This window comes from Erinaceus europaeus, chromosome 1 (assembly GCF_950295315.1).
Source record: "Erinaceus europaeus chromosome 1, mEriEur2.1, whole genome shotgun sequence".
NCBI classification, from domain to species: Eukaryota; Metazoa; Chordata; class Mammalia; order Eulipotyphla; family Erinaceidae; genus Erinaceus; species Erinaceus europaeus.
The window spans coordinates 107,619,335-107,640,694 of NC_080162.1; the positions used below are offsets into that span (position 1 = coordinate 107,619,335).

A 21,360-nucleotide genomic window follows, 5' to 3' on the forward strand; every position below is an offset into this window, starting at 1 on the left:
GCTCTTCAGAAAGTATATGCCCAACAGTAAGGACACAATGGGCTCTCCCCTCCAGACTTTAAATATTAGCCAAGCAATCGTAGCAACACTGGGAGTGTAGAACTGCATCCAAGGTCCTTATTAGATGCTCAAATCACTCCTGTGACATCTCAGTGAACCATTTTCCAGACTCCACTTGAGTACTTTCATGACATGCAGTTATACCACCATGTAATACAACCTCTCCAGATACTTAGACAGTTCTAGTTAATAAAATCATCTCTTTTAGAGAGCTAAAATCTATTAAAGTTCCACCTGAAGTTTTTTTTCTTAACCCTGCTCTCTTGATCAGCAAGAGTGTCATGAAGGCTTGAAGGCAGCCTTTATATCACTCTCCCCTGCTGTAATGGTTGGGGAGCAAAAGGTCTTTTTTGAGAGATAGCAAAAGTCTCCAACAATATGGCAGAGTATGTAAGCAGAGCTCAGATGTTTTACTGGGGAAGAGTCCAAGATCAATCATTTTCTAGGTGTGATCGTTTCTTAGCTCTGTAAGTTTAAACAAGATTTTATTTGATAATTATATTTTGCAAATGGGGGTGTTGGTCCCTACTAGACATGGTGGCGTGAGTATTCAATTAACTAAGGCAGGTGCTTGGTCATATTGCTGCTCAAGAAATGTGATCTGTAAAGTACGTTCATAAGTGACTGTGATTTTATTTTGCACACAAATCTGTGAAAATGCTTTGTTATGGTAATAATTATCATGAGAAAAAAAATCATCCAATGTCATTCCAAAAGATGAATTTTGGGGTTATATGTCAGACTCTTCTCCAAACAACCAAACCCCATTGAAAAAGTTGGGATATAAAATATTTATAATCTGAAGACTAGGATTAAATATTTTGTTCTAGGGCCAGGCAATGGCACATCTGGTTAAGTGTACATGTTATAGTACACAAGGTTCTAGGTTCAAGCCCCTGGTCCCCACCTACAGGGGAAAAGTTTCGTAAGTGGTGAAGCAGGGCTGCAGATGTCTCTCTGTCCCTCTCTATCTCCCCCATCCCTCTCAATTTCTCTCTGTCTCTATCCAATAATAAATAAGTAGAAATGTTTTTTAAATTTTTGTTCTATCCATAAGTCTGTCACCTTCAGTAAATTATTTTCTATCCAAGTACTAACCCGGTCCAATGCTGCTTAGCTTCTGACATCAGATGAGATCCAGTGTATCCAGGGAGACTTGAGTAAATTGTCTGAGTCTTGGTTTTCTCGCTTAAAAATGTCTATTCTGAGGTATTAGGGAACAATGAGAGACAACAGATTATAAAGCAGAGATACATCAATGGATCTGAAAATATAAATCAGAGTAAAACATAAAAGGTAGGCTGAGAACTAGAGCAATGCCATTTATGCAAAATTGAAGCGACTGTACAAGGCAGGTCACCCACGTACAGTAGAGATACCCAGTGTACCATGAGAAAGCAAAACAACACAAGATAGTTGGAAAGTTAAAAGGCATCAAAAACAAACACTAGAGTGACCTTCAGTTTATCCATAAAAAATCAACACCACAGGCGAGGGAGATAGCACCACCAGTAGCACATCAGATTTTTATACCTGAGGTACAAGAGCTCCCTGGTGCAATCCCTGGGATCACCATAAACCAGAGCTGAGCGGTGCTCTGGTCCCAGTATGAACAAACAAACAAATGAACAAAGAGATAGCACAATGGTTGTGCAAAGAGACTCATGGCCAAAGCTCTAGAAACCCAGGTTCAATCCCTCATATTATCATAAACCAAAACTGAGCAGTGCTCTGGTTAAAATAAAAGGGAGGGGGGAGTCCTGATGGTGGTGCACCTGGTTGAGCACACATGTTACAATGCACAAGGACCCAGGTTCAAGCTCCCAGCCCCCCCGGAAAGTTTTGTAAGTGGTGAAGCAGGTCTGCCGGTGTCTCTCTGTCTCTGTCCTTCTCTATAAGGCCCTCCCCTCTTGATTTCTGACTGTCTTTATCCAATCAATAAATATAATTAAAATATTTAAATTACAGTCTTTTCTCTTTGATACTCCCTTGTTAAAAAAAAAAGAAAAGGACAAAAATATGACCAAAAAATTACACATGACAAAAAATAAATAAAAATACTTCCTTACAAAAATAAACACTACAGGGACAATAGTAATTTCATATCTTCTTCACAAGATTGTTTAGAGCATCTGGCAAAATCCAAAAGTCAATTTACTACACCCATTATGATGGCCCCATGGGATGAATGAACTGAATAGAGATGAAAATTCCCCTGCTGTTCAGCAGGAAAAGCCTGGCCCTGATCTCAGTGGCTGACATTAGAGCTCCTCACGAAGGAGGGGCAGGACTCCTTCACTTCTGGTGACAGCATCTGATGGCAGCAGCAGCCTCTTGCCATGGATGCATTGCCAGTGGTCCACTCAAGCCCTCGGAAGAAGAGATCCCGGCTGATGGGGGCCTCAGTGGCCTACCCTCCATATGACATCAAGTTTCACAATTTGGTTCTCTTTATTTTGGAAAAGAAAATGGGAAGCAGCCGCAGAGCCTTTCTCATGGAGCTGGCCCGAAGGAAAGGGTTCAGGGTTGAAGATGAACTCAGGTAGGACTACTTTGAAACAGTATCTTTGGGACCAATAATGTTGTGTTTTCTTCCAGAGAAGAAGTGATATGCTCACTGGGGAGAGTAGATTTTCAATCAAACACATAAAAAATTGAGTCAGTTAAGTGGGGGGGGGGCAGGTAAGTGGAGGCTGGATACAATTCTTTTAAAATGGGGCCAGGTGGTGACACACCTGGTTAAGCACATACACCACAATTCTTTTAAAACTCATTGACACCAAAAGACAAGGTCAAAGGCATTTTTTAAAAAATCCTTTGCTGTTATGAGATGAAGTATCTAGGAATGATAAGCGGAAGTCTAGTTATAAAATTTAATGTTGACATCACTCAATTTCACTCTTGACCAAAATAAATATGTTACTAGCTTGTTCAGGAAAATCCAGCTACTTTAAGGGACAAGAAGTGGTCTCATTGCTTGGCTCTTAAGCTGAACATATGGGTGTGCTGAAGTAGGTACCCAGTGTGTGTAACTGGGCTAGGGCGAGTGACTGTGGTCAATTCAGTACAAGCACCTCAGTGTGACCTTGTCATGCTTTTCTAAAGAGCAGTCCCTGTAGGGATTGTAGAGAAAGGGAGTGCTATGGTCCAGGGATAGTTCTGTGTAGAAAGTATAGACTTGGAGTGAAGAGAGCCTACACTTAGAGGCAACTGAGGCAACATTTGGAGCTCTGAGGCCAGGTTGCTCACAAGCATATCAACAATTTGTCTCACTGTTCTTCTAGCTGTTGTATAAGCTTATCTCACCTATATCCACATGAAATATATGGGGTAAAAATAAAACAAGATTAATAAAAACATGGTACTAGAACTTTGATATAAATAGTTTCAACAGGACAGGGGGATGAGGAACAGGGCCAGGGAGTAAAGGATGATGACTTCTGCAATTGACAGGATGCAATTTTTGCCCCAGGAATTGATTGACCACAGTTGTTTGAGGGAAGATTAGAAGAATTCTATGTGAAGATGATAGATGATTTACATTTTAAAAATAATGTTTGACATTTAAAAATAAAATTGAGACACATTTCTTACCGAACAAATGTTTGTTTCATAGCTAATAATCAGGTGGGAGGGAGATAGCATAATGGTTACACAAAAGACTTTCAGGCCTGAGGTTCTGAAGTCCTAGGTTCAGTCCCTTACACTACCATAAGCCAGAGCTGTGCTGGTGAATAAATAAATAAATAAATAAATAAATAAATAAATAAAATAAGTAAATCACCAGATGTGATCATTTCACAATATCCACAATGATTTAAAAGTCAGTATCGGGGCTGGGTGGTGGCACACGTGGTTGAGCACACATGTTATAGTGTATAAGGACCCAGGTTCGAGCCCCCTGTCCCCACCTGCAGAGGGAATGCTTTGCAAGTGATGAAGCCGTGTTTCAGGTGTCCCTCTGCCTCTCCTCCTCTATCACCCCATTCCCTCTCGATTTCTGGCTGTCTCTATCCAATAAATAAAATAAGGATAATTTTTTTTAAAAAGTCAGTATCACTGAAGTACTTTTTTTATATATACTAAAACACACTCATAAATTATTGAATTTCCTTTTTCTCTCCATCTGATTTTTTCTTTCTTTTATTCCCCCTGCCCCTCCATCTGATTTTTTTTCTTTACATGACCTTCTTCCCTGGTCCCCTGCCTCTTTTTTTTTTTCTTCTGTGTAACACCATATCTCATTCAAGATTAGTGATATTAGGACTTAGATTTATCTACTGATAGTTGCTGCCTGCCTAATCTTAACAGAATTGCATCAAATGTTGGCTTAGGAAGTGGGAGGAGATAAAATAGGTAAAGAGCCCCAAAATCCCAGACAATTAAAAAGAAGGGGGGGGGGGAGAATTGAAAAATTAGAAACCTTAGCTGGTTTGGAAATTCCTTTGTAGTAAAGAAATTTTGGTGAGAGCCAAGTAGGAAGGTGAGAGCCACTTACATGGAAAGCTCTCTGTTGATGCATCCATACTTTCAGCAAGGGTTGACCAGCTGAATTGTAGACAGAGCTCTGAGTATATATATACGATGGCTGAGGTGAGGAGATGGCAGAGACAAAGTTCTGCATTGGGCCTGAAAACCCAACAGTCAGTTCTATGCCTCAGCTATCCACTGCCAGGGACCAAGGCCAGCTGCTCAGGAGGCTGAGGAAACATGCAGGATGAGTGAACTGCTTGTGCATGCAGTGGTGGCAAAGTTCTCAGGCTGCCAGTGCAGAGGACACTTGAAATACAAAACGTGTTCTATGCCACAAAAGCCACAGGAAGTGGGAGTCCTAGCTCTCAAACACAATTTTTGTATATAAGCATACAGACTTTAGTTGGAAAAGATGATGGTAATGTGTGTGTATGTGTTTGTGTGTCTGTAGGGGGAAATCTCTAGATAAACAAACAGATCCATGTATGACCTCACCATTCCCATCCATGTGGCATGGTTCAGAATCTCCTCCTTGCACATGGTAACGTGTGCATTTAATCAGATGTGCCACCACCAGGTCCCCTTGCCTAAATTTCTGTTATTTATCTATGTGGGCAGCGTTGAAAGCCACTGTCAGTGATGAAAACAAAGTGTAGCATGGCGGCATTACAAAGCATGGTTGGCTTTGTTAGTGTTACTCTGTAGAATATGTCAGGTTCTGGAGACACTAAATGGACGACTGAGTCATGCAGGTGAGGAGACAACAGTTGGGAAGAGGAGTTAGGAATCGTACATTTGTTGTCACGTAGACCTTAAAATACCATAACTTTAAAAAATAAAATAAAGTATAAAAATGAGCATTTTTGTACCTTATTGTGTACTTGCAGTCTTCTTGCTTTGTTTTAGTTATATCTAATCTGGCTGCCTGGACTATCCATCCACTCACTGTGTGGCATTTTAAATGTGATTCTTGGGGCCGCACACATGGTTGAGTGCACATGCTACGAGCTCATGTGGTTGAGTGCACATGTTACAATGTACAAGGATACCAGTTGGAGCCCCCAGTCCTCACCTGTAGGAGAAAAGCTTCACAAGTGGGTTGCAGGTGTTTCTTTGTCTCTCTCCCTCTCTCTCTCTCCCTTATCTCTTAATTTCTATTTCTATCCAATAATGAATATAATAAAAAAATGAAATAAAATAAAATGTAACTGCCTCACTTTGTATCCCAAAGCTGTTGTCTCCAAATTCCCAATAAATCTTCTGGTGATAAAATTCTTTTTTACAAGAGTGGTGGAAAAAAAGAAAGAAAGAAAGAAAGAAAGATAGAAAGAAAGAAAGAAAGAGACATATACACTGTAACCTTACAATCTTGTAACCTACAATTAATCACAAATTAAAAAAATTAATGGAAAAGAAGAGCTATCCTACTCCCATTTCCAATGCAAAATAAAGGAAATCCTTTTTGTTTTGTTATTTTTTATTATTTTTATTTATTGATAGAGACAGCCATAAATTGAGAAGGAAAGGGAATAAAAGAGGAAGAAAGACAAACACCTACAGCACTGCTTCATCACTCACTAAGCTTTCCACCTGCAGGCAGGGTCCAAGGCCTTGAGCCCAGATCCTTATGCATTGCAACATGTGCACTCAACTAGGTTCGCAACCACCTGGCCCCTGTTTTGTTATTTTTAACCTGAATGTTGATAAAGACTCTCTCCATGACCAAACTGGGACATAATTCTGACAACCTTTATGCTATGCCTCTAGCATACCACCTTCAAACACTTGCAAGAGAGAGCTCATGAGAATCTATTGTTTGTTCCAGCTCCAGTCTGGCAATAGGCAGATAGACTCTGGAATCCTTTCTGAAAGTGATGATTTTAGACATCTTGCAATTATAAGTCTTTTCTTTGCCCCCCTTCTTCTCAAGAGACCTCTCTTTGAAAGACAAACACTTAAGGGGGAATGTAAACATTCACCTCCAGTCTCCATCAGAGAGAAAGAGTTACTCTAACTTGCATTGTTGCCTCTTGTCATAAAGATCTGAGAGAAGTTTGTTTCTCCTCTGAATAAATGTCAACTATCAAATGCAGGTGGCCTGGTCCATGGACTAGTCTCTCTGAATGCCCATCAACAACACTTCCTGACCCAAAAGGTCCCCAAACTTTTGTTTCTTGGAAGTTGAATTCCATGCATGTTGGATCCTCTTCCCATATTGCAATCATTACTATAGAATAAAAATTATCTTTTCTACTTTAGTGTACATCTTTGTTTGCTCTCAGCAGTATTTTGTCACTTCCAATTTGTGGAATCTGAATGAAAATATTTTAAGTCATTGTTCGCAAAGGAAAAATATAGCACAACATAGTATGAAGCACAAGGACCCACACAGGAGTCCTGGTACGAGCCCCCAGTTCCCCACCTGCAGGGGTCACTTCATGAGCAGTGAAGCAGGTCTGCAGATGTCTGTTTTCCTCCCCTATTTTCCCTTCCTTTCTCAATTTCTCTCTGCACTATCATATATATATATATATATATATATTTCAAAAAAAAAAAAGGATTTGTAGTGCAAGCACCAATCCCTAGCGATAACCCTGGAGGCAAAAAAAAAAAAAAAAAAAAAAAAAGCAGATGAAAGAGATGTTTCCTGCACTAGAAAAATACATTGTTGAATTGGGCCATATCTGAGCCCCCAATAGGCTCAAAGTAAGAATGCACTGTCACTCTCTCTCTTTTTTTAAATTTCTTTATTGGGGAATTAATGTTTTACATTCAACAGTAAATACAATAGTTTGTGCATACATAACATTCCCCAGTTTCCCATATAACAATACAACCCCCACCAGGTTCTCTGACTCTTTCCTGTATTCTCTCCACCCACCCACTCCAGAGTCTTTTACTTTGGTGCAATACGCCAATTCCATTTCAGGTTCTACTTGTGTTTTCTTTTCTGATTTTGTTTTTCAAAAAGAGTCACTCTCTTTTCTATTTGTTTTTCTCACTGTTTCATCCAACCATGGATGCCTTCTCCCCTGTATCTGTGCACTTCTAAAGCCGAAGGGCCCTGGAAGTCCTCTTAGAGGGGAGAACAAGAATATGCTCCATGGGAGGTAAGGCCACTAGTACTGGAGGGAGGGGGGGGGAATCCAGAACTAAAATATGTGAGTTAATTTTGGAACTCAGGGTTTTGATTTCCTGACCTCGGAGTACAGTGGGCATGATTCTTAACACATCCCACATCTTTTACCAATGTGTGAGTTTATAGTTAATGTCTTTATCTTAACTGTTATTAAAGTGAATTATTGAAAGTCATTTAACCATGTCCAAGTATCTATAAAAAACATGACCCTGATATGCACAATTTTTAAATGTAGATATAAATAGACATATATGCTTGTTGAATATCCAGTTGTAAGTCTTTTAAAATTGTCTCCTAGACCTGCAGAATAATGAAAGCCATACTGGGAAACACTATTATCATTGAACTCAAATTCTAGCATGGAGACAATTAAAGAACCATCCTTTTCTCTTTTTTATTATTTGATAGAGACAGAGAAATTAAGAAGGAAGAAGATAGAGAGAGAGAGAGGGAGAGAGAGGGAGGGAGAGAGAGAGAGAGAGAGAGAGAGAGAGAGAGCGCTACAGTGCTACTTTACTGTTTGCATAGCTTTCCCCAGAAATGGTTCCCTCAGAACCATTCTTTTCTATAGCCTTGCTTGTCAAAGTGGAGTTCCTGGGGTGGGGGATGGTTCAAAGATATAGTTGTTCCCAGGGAAAGGTAAGGGCTACTTTTCCATCACTGTGAACCTGGCCAAGAGTTGGGTATCAAATCTGGGTACAATCAGGTAGACTGTAACACTGTCCCTACCTTCAGGGATGCCAAGTTCCAAGCCAAGCACATTTCAGTTCAGTTCTAGTTGAAGAAGACTCTGAGTCATTTTTCCCTGTGAGAAGTTGAGGACAAATCCTAGCATGAAATTGTTAGGATTCAAGACCTCCAGAACATTACTAATCGGTCATGGCTAAGAAATCTCACCCATATGTCTATGACTGTACTGTATAGCATTAACCCCAATAAAGAGATTAAGAGTGATAGATAACATAGTGGTTATGCAAAGAGACTCCTGCCCAAAACTCCAAGGTTTCAGGTTCAATCTCCCACACCACCATAAGCCAGAGCTGATCAGTACTGGGGGCGGGGGGAGTGATAGTAGTCAATAAAGTAAAATATAATAAAATGTATTTCTGACTGTGGTCCACAGTGAAACAAGTTTGATAGGCACTGACTAAAGCCCTCTACAAATCAAAATGAAATGGCACAGCAAAACTACCTGTCATATGGTGGGTGCTATATTAAGAACAATTTCCTTTCTCATCTCCTCTGGACCTTGCTGTTCCATTGACACCCCAGCTTACTAATGTTTCCTTAACTTCTTGCATCTAACACATATTATAGTCCTTTGTTGTTACCCTCGTTAAGGTAGAAAGAATCCCTTGCACCCTGACCTAAATTCTCCATGCTGATGCCCAGGTAGACTGTGTGTTCCTCCATCAGGTGGGATGCTCTAACCACCTTAAGGAAAGAGGAAAGTTTCTAATTTTGAAAGTCCCTTCAGTTAGTAACTTTGTCTTGCATTTTGCAGTGACTCCATCACCCATATCGTGGCAGAAAACAACACGGGTTCAGAAGTTCTAGAGTGGCTTCAGGTCCAGGACATAAAGATCAGCTCACAGCTTGAACTTCTAGACGTCTCCTGGCTGGTTGAGTGTATGAGAGCAGGAAATCCGGTGGTGATCACAGGAAAGCACCAACTTGTAAGTTACACAGTTTGAGTTTCTTTGCCTGTTGCTTGAAGTTTAAGAGTATCAGACCTGGCTTAATCTCCAATTTCTCTGCTTATTCTGGGTGACCTGGAGCAAGACAATTTTCCTGAGTTTCAGTTTCCTTCTCTACATTATTATTATTAATTTTTTTGCCTCCAGGCTTATCTCTGGGGCTGGTTGCCGATACCACAAATCTACTGCTCCTGGTAGCTCCCCCCCCCATTTTATTGGATAGGACAGAGAGAAATTGAGGGGGGAAGGGGAGAGAGAAAGAGACACCTGCAGGCCTGCTTCACCATTTGTCAAGCTTCCCTCCTCCCCAGCCCCACCCTGCAGGTAAGGACTGGAGGCTCAAACCCAGGTCCTTGCATGGGTCCTTAGGCTTAGTACTATGTGTGTTTAACCTGGTGTGCCAACACCCAGAAGCCCCAGTTTCCTCCTCTGTAATGTGAGATAACAAAAGTGCCTACCTTATAAAATGGATATGAAGTTCAGAACAACAAACATGTAAAGCACTTAACACAAAACGATCTACAGAAGGTGCTGAAGGGCGGCGATTTTCCTGAGTTAGTCTATCACAGATCTTTCACAGTATGGAAGTCTTCGTGTCCCAGCCAGAAAAACAGTTTTCTTCTTGTTTCTTCCATGATTTTTCAAAAGACAAAACCCAAAACTCTTAATTCTAGTCCTATAGGAATAGTGTTAGAAATCTCAGGAAGAGGATTCAGACCATAATTATTCAAGTTCATGACAAAGTATTTTTTTCTGTGTTCAAGAATAACACCTATTATAACAAACTCAAATACTAGAGATGCATATGACATGATTTTAGAGTCTCCTGTCATTTTATGCTCTTCCCAGAGACAGTTGCCATTAAACTCCCTCCAATGTCATTATTTTATAGATTATCATAATTACTGAGAAACAGTGGTTTACAAGATTGTGAGATTACAAGGTATAGTTTCACCCACCACCCAAGTTCTGTGCTCCCATCCTCCCAACAAGAACCACCATAGTTCTCACAAAGACTTAGAAACTGTCTCCAATTTTATACATGCCTGGTGCTATAATTGTTATTACCCACTGTGATTAAAAACAGACATTTCTGCATTTGTTTAGGTGAAAAGTGATGCTTCATTTGGATCCAACCCAGGCTCCCAGAACACCCCACCACTTGCCATAAAAAAGATCTCCCAGTACGCATGCCAGAGAAGAACATCTTTAAACAACTGTAACCACATATTCACGGTAATGGGGCCTACAACAACACCCAAAGCTAATTGGGGGTGAGGGGGGCAGGGGAGGTGGCTTGTCACTTCTTTCCATGGATCTGCATATTAACTTAGGACTTGTTCTGACAATCTAGGAAGGTTTTCCCCATAGTCATTCTGCTCCCTTCTGCTTCCAGCCACCTGCCACCCTGTCTGATCTCTGCTTCTTTCTGCCAAGAACATATCTCCTTTGCTATGGAAATGGACAGATACATTGGGGTTATAGTCTATATTATATTTGGGCTAAATATAGTATTATATTTGGGTTATATTCTATAGTACATTACTATCTAGTAAGAATTGTCATTAAGGGGCACAACACTTGTCACAGGCAAGTATCTAAAAATGAAATACTGTAACTACTCTTATAATACATTGCAAATTCATGAAACACAAACAACAAACAAAAACCCAGAAGCAAACAATCTATCTCTAAGAATTTTTTAATATATATATTTTAAATATTTATTTATTCCCTTTTGTTGCCCTTGTTGTTTTATTGTTGTAGTTATTATTGATGTTGTTGTTGTTGGATAGGACAGAAGAAATGGAGAGAGAAGGGAAAGACAGAGATGGGAAGAGAGAGATAGACACCTGCAGACCTGCTTCACCACTTGTGAAGTGACTCCCTTGCAGGTGGGGAGCCAGGGGCTCAAACCAGGATCCGTAAGCTGGTCCTTGTGCTTTGTGCCACCTGTGCTTAACCTGCTGCGCTACTACTAACTTCCTCTCTAAGACTTTTTAAGAACTATGGTGATTATTATTGGGAAAACAGGGGCACAGGACTTCAGTGGTGAGTGCAGTGTAGAGTAGAACTATACCCTATAATCTTTCAATTCTTCAATTTACTATTAATTACAAAACAAAAATAAACAAACTGAACAAAAGATGATGTTTAAAGTGGGGGGAGAAATGGTATAAGTGTGTTGTCTCTGTATTCATAGCCTAATCTTGGATAAATCTTTATTCTTTTGTTCACACTGTTAGAAAAATGTGAAATTAAAAAAAAGAAAAACAATGGTATGAGGAAATATAAGAAGTCAGAAATATCTTAAACTGACCAACCTAGAATCAAGGATTGGAGAAGGGGTGGGAGGGTAGAAGTGGGCCAAGTAAGAGAGAAAGGTTGAGAATATAAAACAAATTAAATTTTTTGAGATCCACTGTAGGGTCTTTAAATCTTATGCTGGATTATATTTATTTATTCTAGAGGGTTACTTCATCTACAACACAAAATTTTGGAATTGGAAAGATTCTGATATCTCTCTCTCTCTGTGTGTGTGTGTGTGTGTGTGTGTGTGTGAGAGAGAGAGAGAGAGAGAGAACAAATTACATTAAAGTAATAATAATGCATAGATAGTCTTTGCTGGGAAATCAAATGATAGAGTCTAGCCGATCCAGTTATAGCATCTTTGAAATTAACTAGGCCAAATAAGCCAGTCCCTCAGATTCCTCATCTTTTCAATAAGAAGTTGGATAATCTTGAAAGCCCAATCCAGTGCTAAACTTTAGTAACTATATCAATAACCTTAGCCAGCCCACGACTGCTTGTCCCTAGCCTACAGTCCATAGTCAAGCAGATAAAATGTACAGTAAAACACACAGTGGTATATCAACCGCAAGACTTCTCATTTCTACTCTTCCATCCACACGTGTGTGAGGAAGGTCAGGAAGTTGTAACTACCAGGCAAGATGTGCCTGATACCACAGCTGCATCTACTTCCTCCTCTTCAGGAAATACAAACGTGCCTTACCTCAAATAACCCCAGCTTTGGGTCTGAGACACCTGTGATTGCTCGCATTTGTTTAACAAGCCGATGTTAACTGCTGGCTGTGTTTTATGTACAAGCAGAGAAATGAGGATGCCCTGGGATCAAGGCAGAATTCTGGCCACAAGCTGTTGAGGAAAAACATGTAGGAAGGGAAGGATAGAGTGAACAATGACTGTGAGAAGGCACTAAGCATGAGACCTTTTCCTTCCTTCTTTCCTTCTTTCCTCCCTTCCTTCCTTCCTTCCTTCCTTCCTTGCTTCTTCCTTCTTCCTCTTTCTCCTTTTCTTTTCTTTCTTTCTTTTCTTTCTTTCTTTCTTTCTTCCTTCCTTTCTTTCTTTCTTTCTTTCTTTCTTTCTTTCTTTCTTTCTTTCTTCCTTCCTTCCTTCCTTCCTTTCTCCCTCCCTTCCTTCCTTCCTTCCTTCCTTCCTTCCTTCCTTTACTTTCCTTTCTTTCTTCTTTCCTTTCTTTCTTCTTTTTCTACTTCCCCTCTCCCTTTCTTCTTTTTCCTTTTGTGGTTAAACAATTCCTGAATATATAATAAAAGTGAATTAAGAGGAGTCTTTATAAAGCATTTTATACCTGTGCATGTTTGTGGGTTTTTTTTTGTGTGTGTGTGAGGTCCCAGGTTACATGACACCTGACATGCCAGAGCAGTGCTTTAAGTCAGTTTCAGTTCTCTCTCTCTTTCTCTTCCATAAAAATCAATCACTCTTTAAAAAGTGTGTGTGTGTGAGAGAGAGAGAGAGAGAGACCTATATTCTAATTTGTTTCTAAAAGAAAGAAAAATTTCTTTTTACCATAGGAAGCAATAAAATGTCATCATTTTTCCTGATTCAGTAATTTTCTTTGTTTTTTTTTTAATTTTCATTTTATTAGGGCGTTGACAATGTGGTTGTTGACATAAGGGCACATCAATGCACCATGATCCTTTTCACTATCCCAAACTCTCCCCTACCCCCAGAATCTTCTGCTTTGGTGCCCAGTCCAAGTTCTGCTTTGTATTTTCTTTTTCAGGTTTATTTTCTTTAGTTTCACTTTTAAGTGAAATCATCTAGTATCTGTCCTTCTCTTTTTGATGGATACTCACTTACCATCATATCTTCAAGTCCCATCCACAATGAAGAAAAGGAGATGACTTAATCATTTTTGATAGCTGAGTGGTATTCCACTGATGATATATACCACAACTTTCTTAGCACTCATCTGTCATTAGATATGTTGGTTGTTTCTGAGATTGGGCTATTAAAAATTGTTCTGCTATGAACAGAGATCTCTTCAGATGCATATGTTTGTTTCCTTTGGATATATCCCCATGAGAGGAATTGCTGGGTCTTAAGTTAGGTTCATTTCCAGTTATCTGAGAAGTCTCAGACTAATTCCCACAAAGGTTAGACCAATTTGCATTCCCACCCTTGTTCCTCTTTCTCCATATTGCCACCAACATTTGCTGGGACTTGATGCCTGCATGATGAATCCGCAAATCTACTGGGAGTGCCACCACCTGACCCCTCTGTACCTGTCTTTTCAATTAAAATTACTTTTGTCTCACAAAGGATGGGTGAAAAGTCATAGCGGACTTCAGAGAAGCAGTCAGGCGGGCTGGGTGGTGGTGCACCTGGTTGATTGCACATGCTCTAATGTGCAAGGACCCAGCTTTGAGCTCCCAGTCCCCACCTGAGTGGTAAAGCAGGGCTGCAAGTCTCTCTCTCTCTCTCTCTCTCTATCTCCTCCTGCCATCTCAATTTCTGGCTGTGTCTGTCCAATAAATAAAGATAATACAATAAAAATTTAAAAAGCATTTCATAGCATTCACTGTCTCAGGGACAAAAAGAGACCAAGTTGCTCTCATCTGGTTCTCTTCTTCAGGATGCCTTAGACATACTGGCTGAAAATCATGAGTTTCGAGAAAACGAAGTCTCTTGCGTGGCATTTATGAGAGCAGCTTCTGTCCTGAAATCCCTGCCTTTCACCATCATCAGTATGAAAGACACTAAAGGAATTCCCTGTCTGGGGGACAAAGCAAAGTGTGTCATAGAGGTAAGGGTGAAATGTGGCTTGTCGTGACTTAAGAGTAGAAGGAGGGAGAGAGGAGTTCAGCTAATAGATTTTCTTTTTAAAAAATATATTTATTTATTATTGATAAAGGAGGAAAGAGACAGAGAAGACACCTGCAACACTACTTCACCACTTGTGAAACTTTCTCCCTGTAGGTGGGGACCAAAGGCTTGAAGCTGGGTCCTTGTGCACTTAACCAGGTGCACCATCGCCTGGCCCCCAGCAGATAGATTTTCCAGTCATCTCTGTAGATGTGGTGTTTATGACTTATTTTTGTTTCTCTGCATAGATAAATAGATGTAAATATAGGAAGACCTAGCTATATCTAGACCCAGATATATATCCCATATTCCCACATCACATACACATTATAACAGATGGATCTGGCTAGTGATAAAAGAACTCTCCCTTATTACCGTTGATCACAGTGAAACATTCAAGTGACCTAGAGAGTCCACAGTGAGGGATGGTCTGACTACAAACATAAGCTGTATGAGGGGCCTCATGTCCACTCTGAGGACATTGGTAGTGGGTGTGACATACAGTGGAGTTGATTCTGCCTCTCTGCATGGGTTTCAGAAAAGAGAGCAAAGAATGGGCATTGACATCTATTTAATAATGGTTAAAGATGCTCCAGAAAGTCTAATTTCACCAGGAGGTAAGTTTCAATACAGTTAAGTGCAAGGTGAATTATGCAAGGAAAATAATGCCGACTTTATTTAGAAAAAATAAAGTCCGGGCGGTAGTATAGTGGATAAAGCATCAAACTCTCAACCATGAGATCCCAAGTTCAGTCCCTGGTAGTACATGTACCAGAGTGATGTCTGGTTCTTTCTCAAAAATAAATAAGTAAATAAAATCTTTAAAAAATGAAGTGACTCTCAGCTATATATATATATATATATATCTTTATTTATTTATTTATTGGGAATTAATGGTTTACAGTCAACAGTGAAATACCATAGTTTATACATGCATAACATTATCAGTTTTCCACATAACAATACAACCCCCACTAGGTCCTCCTCTGCCATCATGTTCCAGGACCTGAACCCCCTCCCATCCACCCCAGAGTCTTTTACTTGAACTAGATATACTAAGGGATTAATTTGGGTTGACTTTCAGTGGGTCAAGAATGAACCTGTTTATATAAAATGGCTTCTTGCTTCAGCAAGTCCATATCCATTGAAAAGTATCAAAATATTAACATATACTTTTGTCAGCGAATGATCTGATTTGGTGTTCTGTAACTGGAACCCTGAGGTTATCAAAGCCATACTTGGTATATGGTGCCCTGAGATTTTATAGGTTTCAGGGAAGTATCTTGTTTTCTGCAGACCAGTGAAGGGAGCATCCTACATGCAACAAGTGTGCATCCTGTGGGAATTGAATGTTCTTGATCCTTGAACTTGAGATTCTCTGTTACTGCCCAACATCATTAATTTAAAGTGTTTTTCAACTGTTCGTGTAGGAAATTATTGAAGATGGAGAAAGTTCTGAAGTTAAAGCAATATTAAATGATGAAAGATACCAGTCCTTCAAAGTAAGTGATATATATTTTTTAGTCTTTAGTGAAGATATTTCTTTATACTTGCCCTGAAAACTTGCTCATTGCAACCCTCAATTAATGCTTTACAATGATTGTTTCTATATCACTGTTAACAAAAACAATTATATTGTTTATGCTAGAAAGTTGTTTTAGTTATCTTGTGTTATAGCAAAATGTCATAGACTAGATGGCTTAAATAAACAATACTCGCTTCCTCACACTGTTAGAGGCTGAAAATTTCAGTTTATGCTGTTAGAAAAGTCATGTTCTGGTTAGTGTTCTCTTCCTGGCTTGTAGAAAATCCATTTTTCAAAAAAAAAAACATATAGAGCCAAAAAAAATTAATAGCATTATACCCCACAGGCAAAGAGGTCTTCTTTGTTTATACTTGCCCTGGCAACTTGCTCATTGCAACCCTCAGTTAATGCTTTACAATGATTGTTTCTATATCACTGTTAACAAAAACAATTTAAAATATATTTATGAAGTCTATCTGCCCACTCTACCATGTTCCCACCATGTTAATTTTTTTGTAGTATTTCAGTTAATACCTTACTGCATACTGTATTTCCCCCTGTGGTTGTTTCCATACTTCTTTGACTGAAGATTCGGTTATGCAGAATAAATTCTTATTTATGAACATATAAATAACTTGTGTTCATTTACAGAAAAAAATGTTTTGGTCAAGAAAATTGCTCACTTGAATAGTGTGTTAATCAGCATGTGTACAATTTACATTCAAGCCCAGACCCCAACACATAGAAGGAAGTTTTGGTCCTGTGTACACTTTCACTCTTTCTCTCTCTGCCTCTCTGTATCTAAAAACAAAAAGAAGGAACAAGAGTAAAATCCCTAGTTTTATTCATGGTGAAGAAAAAAGAAAGTCCATTCTTCAATGCGTGGTCACATAGCAGGGAGATTCAGACAAGCTCTCTGGTGTGTCTCATGAGGAAACTAATCCCTACATGAAGGGAGAGAGAAAGAGAGATACCTGCAATACTGCTTCACCACTTGCAAAGCTTGTCTTTCTCCCTATCATCCCTTCCTTCTTGATTTCTGGCTGTCTTTATCCAATAAATAAAGATAATAAAAATTTAAAGGTTTTTTTCTATGTTTTGTTTTGTTTATATTATTTTTATTATCTTTATTTATTTATTGGCTAGAGGCAGCTAGAAATCAAGAGGGGAGGGGGAGACAGAGAGGGAGAAAGACAGAGAGACACCTGCAGCCCTGCTTCAACACTTGCAAAGCTTTCCCCCTGCTGGTGGGGACCAGGGGCTCGAACCTGGGTCCTTGAGAATTGTAACATGTGCATTCAACCAGGTGTGCCACCACCCAGCCCCATAAAAAAAATTGTTTTAAAGTGATGCATAGACCTAAAAGGTAGTGAGAACATGAGCCCAGGCTCCAAGTGTTGACGGGCTAGATTTGAGTCTGGGCTCTGGTAGTAAGCAGCTGTGACATAGTGGAGAATCTAAACCACCTCCCTAGGAATCCCTCTCTAGATGGGGAGGGAAAATACTCAGCACCAGTCTGTGTGAGAACACTTGGCAAAGGGAGTCGCAGTAGGGTTAACTTTGGCCACTCTCTGAAAGCAAGATAATCCCACTACCAGCTTTAGAGTGAAGCTCTATACAGATGTCAGAACCTGCCTGTTCATTTCATTTAGTGATGCCATGTGTTAGAAAAATCTTTTGTGAAACAAAAACACCTCTAAAAAGTTATCATCGGCATCCTTTATATCAATACTCAGAGTTAGAGACATGCTTATACTTATTTTATTTATAAAAAGGAAACACTGACAAAAACCATAGGATAAGAGGGGTACAACTCCATACAATTCACACCACCAGAACTCCATATGCACTCATATGACCGTGGAAAGAGTGATTTCATTGTCACAGTGATTATGTTAGAAACTAAAGGCATACTTTTCTCTACCTTTTAGCTCTTTACTTCTGTATTTGGAGTGGGACTGAAGACATCAGAGAAGTGGTTCAGGATGGGCTTCAGAACCCTGAATAAAATAATGTCAGACAAAACCCTGAAATTAACAAGAATGCAAAAAGCAGGTAAATTGTCTCTTATTGCTATGGACTGGTCAGATGGTGGTAGAGCTCAATGTCAACTGAATTTTGACTCCAATCTTTGCAAATAGGATTACTTGCTTGGCTTCTGAAAAAAAGGCCCTTAGGTGTAATTTCCAAGGCAGAGGGAGGGTTTCCAGACACATGCAACTTTTCTGACACCAGCTGATACCCTACAATTTAACTCAATTCCAGCACTATCTAGCCTATCAGATTCCACAGGTTAAGGGGCTAAGTATCCTAAGATCACAGTTAACTTCCAGTGCTATTCACAAGCCAAGATTATAACCTGTGTTTCTAACCAACTATAAATCAGAGGTTTGTTTTTTATTTTTATTAGTGATTTAATATTGATCTACAAAATTATAGGAAAATAAGGGTATAACTTCACAACATTCCCACCACCAGAGTTCCGAGTCCCAACTCCCTTCATTGGAAACTGCACTAGCCCTCCCGAGGTCACAGATATGAGACAGTATTCTCTGTCTACATACATTCTTTTTTTTTTTTTTTTTTTTTCGTCTCCAGGGTTACTGCTGGGGCTTGGTGCCTGCACTATGAACTCACTGATCCTGGAGGCTATTTTTTCCCTTGTTGCCCTTGTTGTTTATCGCTGTTGTGGTTATTATTATTGTTGTTATTGCTGTCTTAGTTGTTGGATAGAACAAAGAGAAATGGAGAGAGGAGGGGAAGACAGAGAGGAGGAGAGAAAGATAAACACCTGCAGACCTGCTTCACCACCTGTGAAGCGACTCTCCTGCAAGTGGGGAGCCGGGGGCTTGAACCGGGGTCCTTGTGCCAGTCCTTGCGCTTTGTGCCACCTGCGCTTAACCCACTGCGCTACTGCCTGGCCCCCTCTACATATATTCTTATGTATTCCTTGGTCTCCTCCCCTCCAAGTCAAACCTACACCCACTGCCACTTCTGAATGTCCTTTTTTCCTCTTCTCTCTCTGGGTCCTGATGAAGTTGGAGTTCAGAGCCCTCTGGTCATCTTCCCTCTCTGGGAGTATGAACTAAAATTCTTTATGGAGTGCAGAAGTTGGGAGTTCTGGCTTCTCTAATTGCTTCTCTGCTGACCTCTCTTTAGGTTTGAGTTAATTTCCAGAGATTCACAGAATTGAGAAAATATGTCTGCTAACTAGTCCATTGACTTAATACAGACACATAACCAGGAAGAGTCAGTTGGAAGACATTTATTAATCAAGAGATCAGGGAGAGTAGCATTCTAGCAAAGGGGAGCTTTCAGCATTTCCCCCATACCTTGATTGATATATCTCTTCCAACTGACCTAAAAGCCTCCCAAAACCCTTTTTTTAAACCATTTTTTGAAATATTGATTAAATAATGATCGACAAGACCATAGAGTAAAAGGGGTATAATTCCACACAATTCCCACCACTAGAGTTCCATACCCCAGCCCCTCAACTGGAGGCCTGCTGGATTTTTATGGAGGTTCCAAAGGCACTCTGCACTGTTGTCATCCCTTTATCTAGAATAAATCAGCTTGCACTGTTTGTTGACCTGCCTCTTTAAATTTTTGAATTTTTTCTTAGTGATTTAGTAATGATTAACAATATTGTAAGATAACAGGGGTACAATTCCACACAGTTCCCACCACCAGAGTTCCATGTCCCATTCCCTCCATTGGAAGCTTCCCTATTCTTTATCCCTCTGGCAGTATGAACTAAAGATCTCTATGGGGTACAGAACGTGGGAGATCTGGATTCTTTAGTTGCTTTTCTCCTGCACACAGACATTGACAGGTGAGTCCATCCTGTTTCTATCTTTCCCTAGTGGGTTAGGACTCTGGGGAAGTGGGGTCTCAGGACACATTGGTGAGGTTGTCTGCCCAGTGAAGCCAGGATAGTGTCAAGGTAGTGTCTGCAATTTGGCGGCCTCTCTGTCAGAACATGGCAAGTCTTTGTTAACTGAACATTCACTATTGAGCCAACACAGGCTACTCACTCCGTTAGGAAGTGTTCATCCTAGTTCTATCTGGGGACAGAACCCCCTTCCACTAAGGTCTGGTTATTTCACATGAGGTGTGTTACTCCACTGACCTGTCCAATGGCTTCCTAGGATTTCTCTACTATGAAGACCTTGTCAGCTGTGTGGCCAAGGCAGAAGCAGATGCAGTCAGTGTATTGGTTCAAGAGGCTGTCTGGGCATTTCTGCCTGATGCCATGGTCACCATGACAGGAGGATTCCGGAGGTAAGTCACAAGGATTGCTTTTGCTTTCCCTGTTCTACGGATTGCAATGTCTTGCACAGGCTTTTGAACATGGTATAACAAGTCTTTGGGGATCTGGAGCCAGTCTGTAGTCTCTGTTCCTGCTCCTTGTGTTTTATAAACTCCAGCATCCCCAAACGGCTGGTCATTCTCTGCACACACACAGAGCTTTCTTGCTTCTGTGACATTGCTCAGTCTGACCCTTCTGCTTAGGCTGACTAGTCAAATGATCACCTGGATGACAGTTTTTAAATATTTATTTATGTATTTATTGATCGATTTCTTTATGGATATAGAGAGAAAGAAATCAAGAGGGAGAGGGGGCGATAGGGAGGGAGAGAGACAGAGACACCTGCAGCTCTGCTTTGCCACTTGTGAAGCTTTCCCCCTGCAATAATTTGGGGGCCAGGTGGTGTTGCACCTGGTTAAGCACACACACTACAGTGTGCAAGGATCCAGGTTCAAGGCCCTAGTTCCCACCTATAGGGGGAAAGCTTCACAAGTGTTGTCTTATGCAAGTAGGTGTCTCCCTGTCTCTTGCCCTCTCTGTATCCCTCTCTCTTCTCAATTTCTTTCTGTTTCTATCCAGTAACAAATAAATTAGAAAAAAAAATCAATGCAACAATTTGTGCATATAAATGCTTTTCCTACTAGAGTTTTAGAGCTTAGTGCTTGGTGGTACACCAGTGGCATGTGTAAATGACCAAATCACCATGCACGAGGGACGAGCCCCTGGTCTCTAGCTACAGTGGGGTGGAGGGGGCTTCACAAGTGGTGAAGCAGTGCTGCAGATGTTGCTCTCTAAGCGCTCTCTCTCTTTCTATCTCCCTTCTCCTTTCAATATATTTTTTAAATTTATTATTTATTTATTTATTCCCTTTTATTGCCCTTGTTGTTTTATTATTATTGTTGTTGTTGGATAGGACAGAGAGAAATGGAGAGAGGAGGGGGAAGACAGAGAGAGGGAGAGAAAGATAGACACCTGCAGACCTGCTTCACTGCCTGTGAAGCGACTCCCCTGCAGGTGGGGAGCCGGG

At 40.2% G+C, this 21,360-nt stretch overlaps 1 protein-coding gene across 1 annotated transcript in view; it reads left to right on the forward strand.

Moving 5' to 3' along the window:
• The first annotated feature begins 2,399 nt into the window (after positions 1–2,399).
• Positions 2,400–21,360, forward strand: part of DNTT (DNA nucleotidylexotransferase) — a 36,210-nt gene continuing 17,249 nt past the window's right edge. The window contains exons 1-7 of the mRNA XM_007532634.3: positions 2,400–2,602; positions 9,177–9,360; positions 10,477–10,605; positions 14,267–14,437; positions 15,927–15,998; positions 17,953–18,076; positions 20,173–20,305. Of these exons, the coding sequence (XP_007532696.1) occupies positions 2,400–2,602; positions 9,177–9,360; positions 10,477–10,605; positions 14,267–14,437; positions 15,927–15,998; positions 17,953–18,076; positions 20,173–20,305 (1,016 nt within the window). The remainder of the gene's footprint in view (positions 2,603–9,176; positions 9,361–10,476; positions 10,606–14,266; positions 14,438–15,926; positions 15,999–17,952; positions 18,077–20,172; positions 20,306–21,360) is intronic.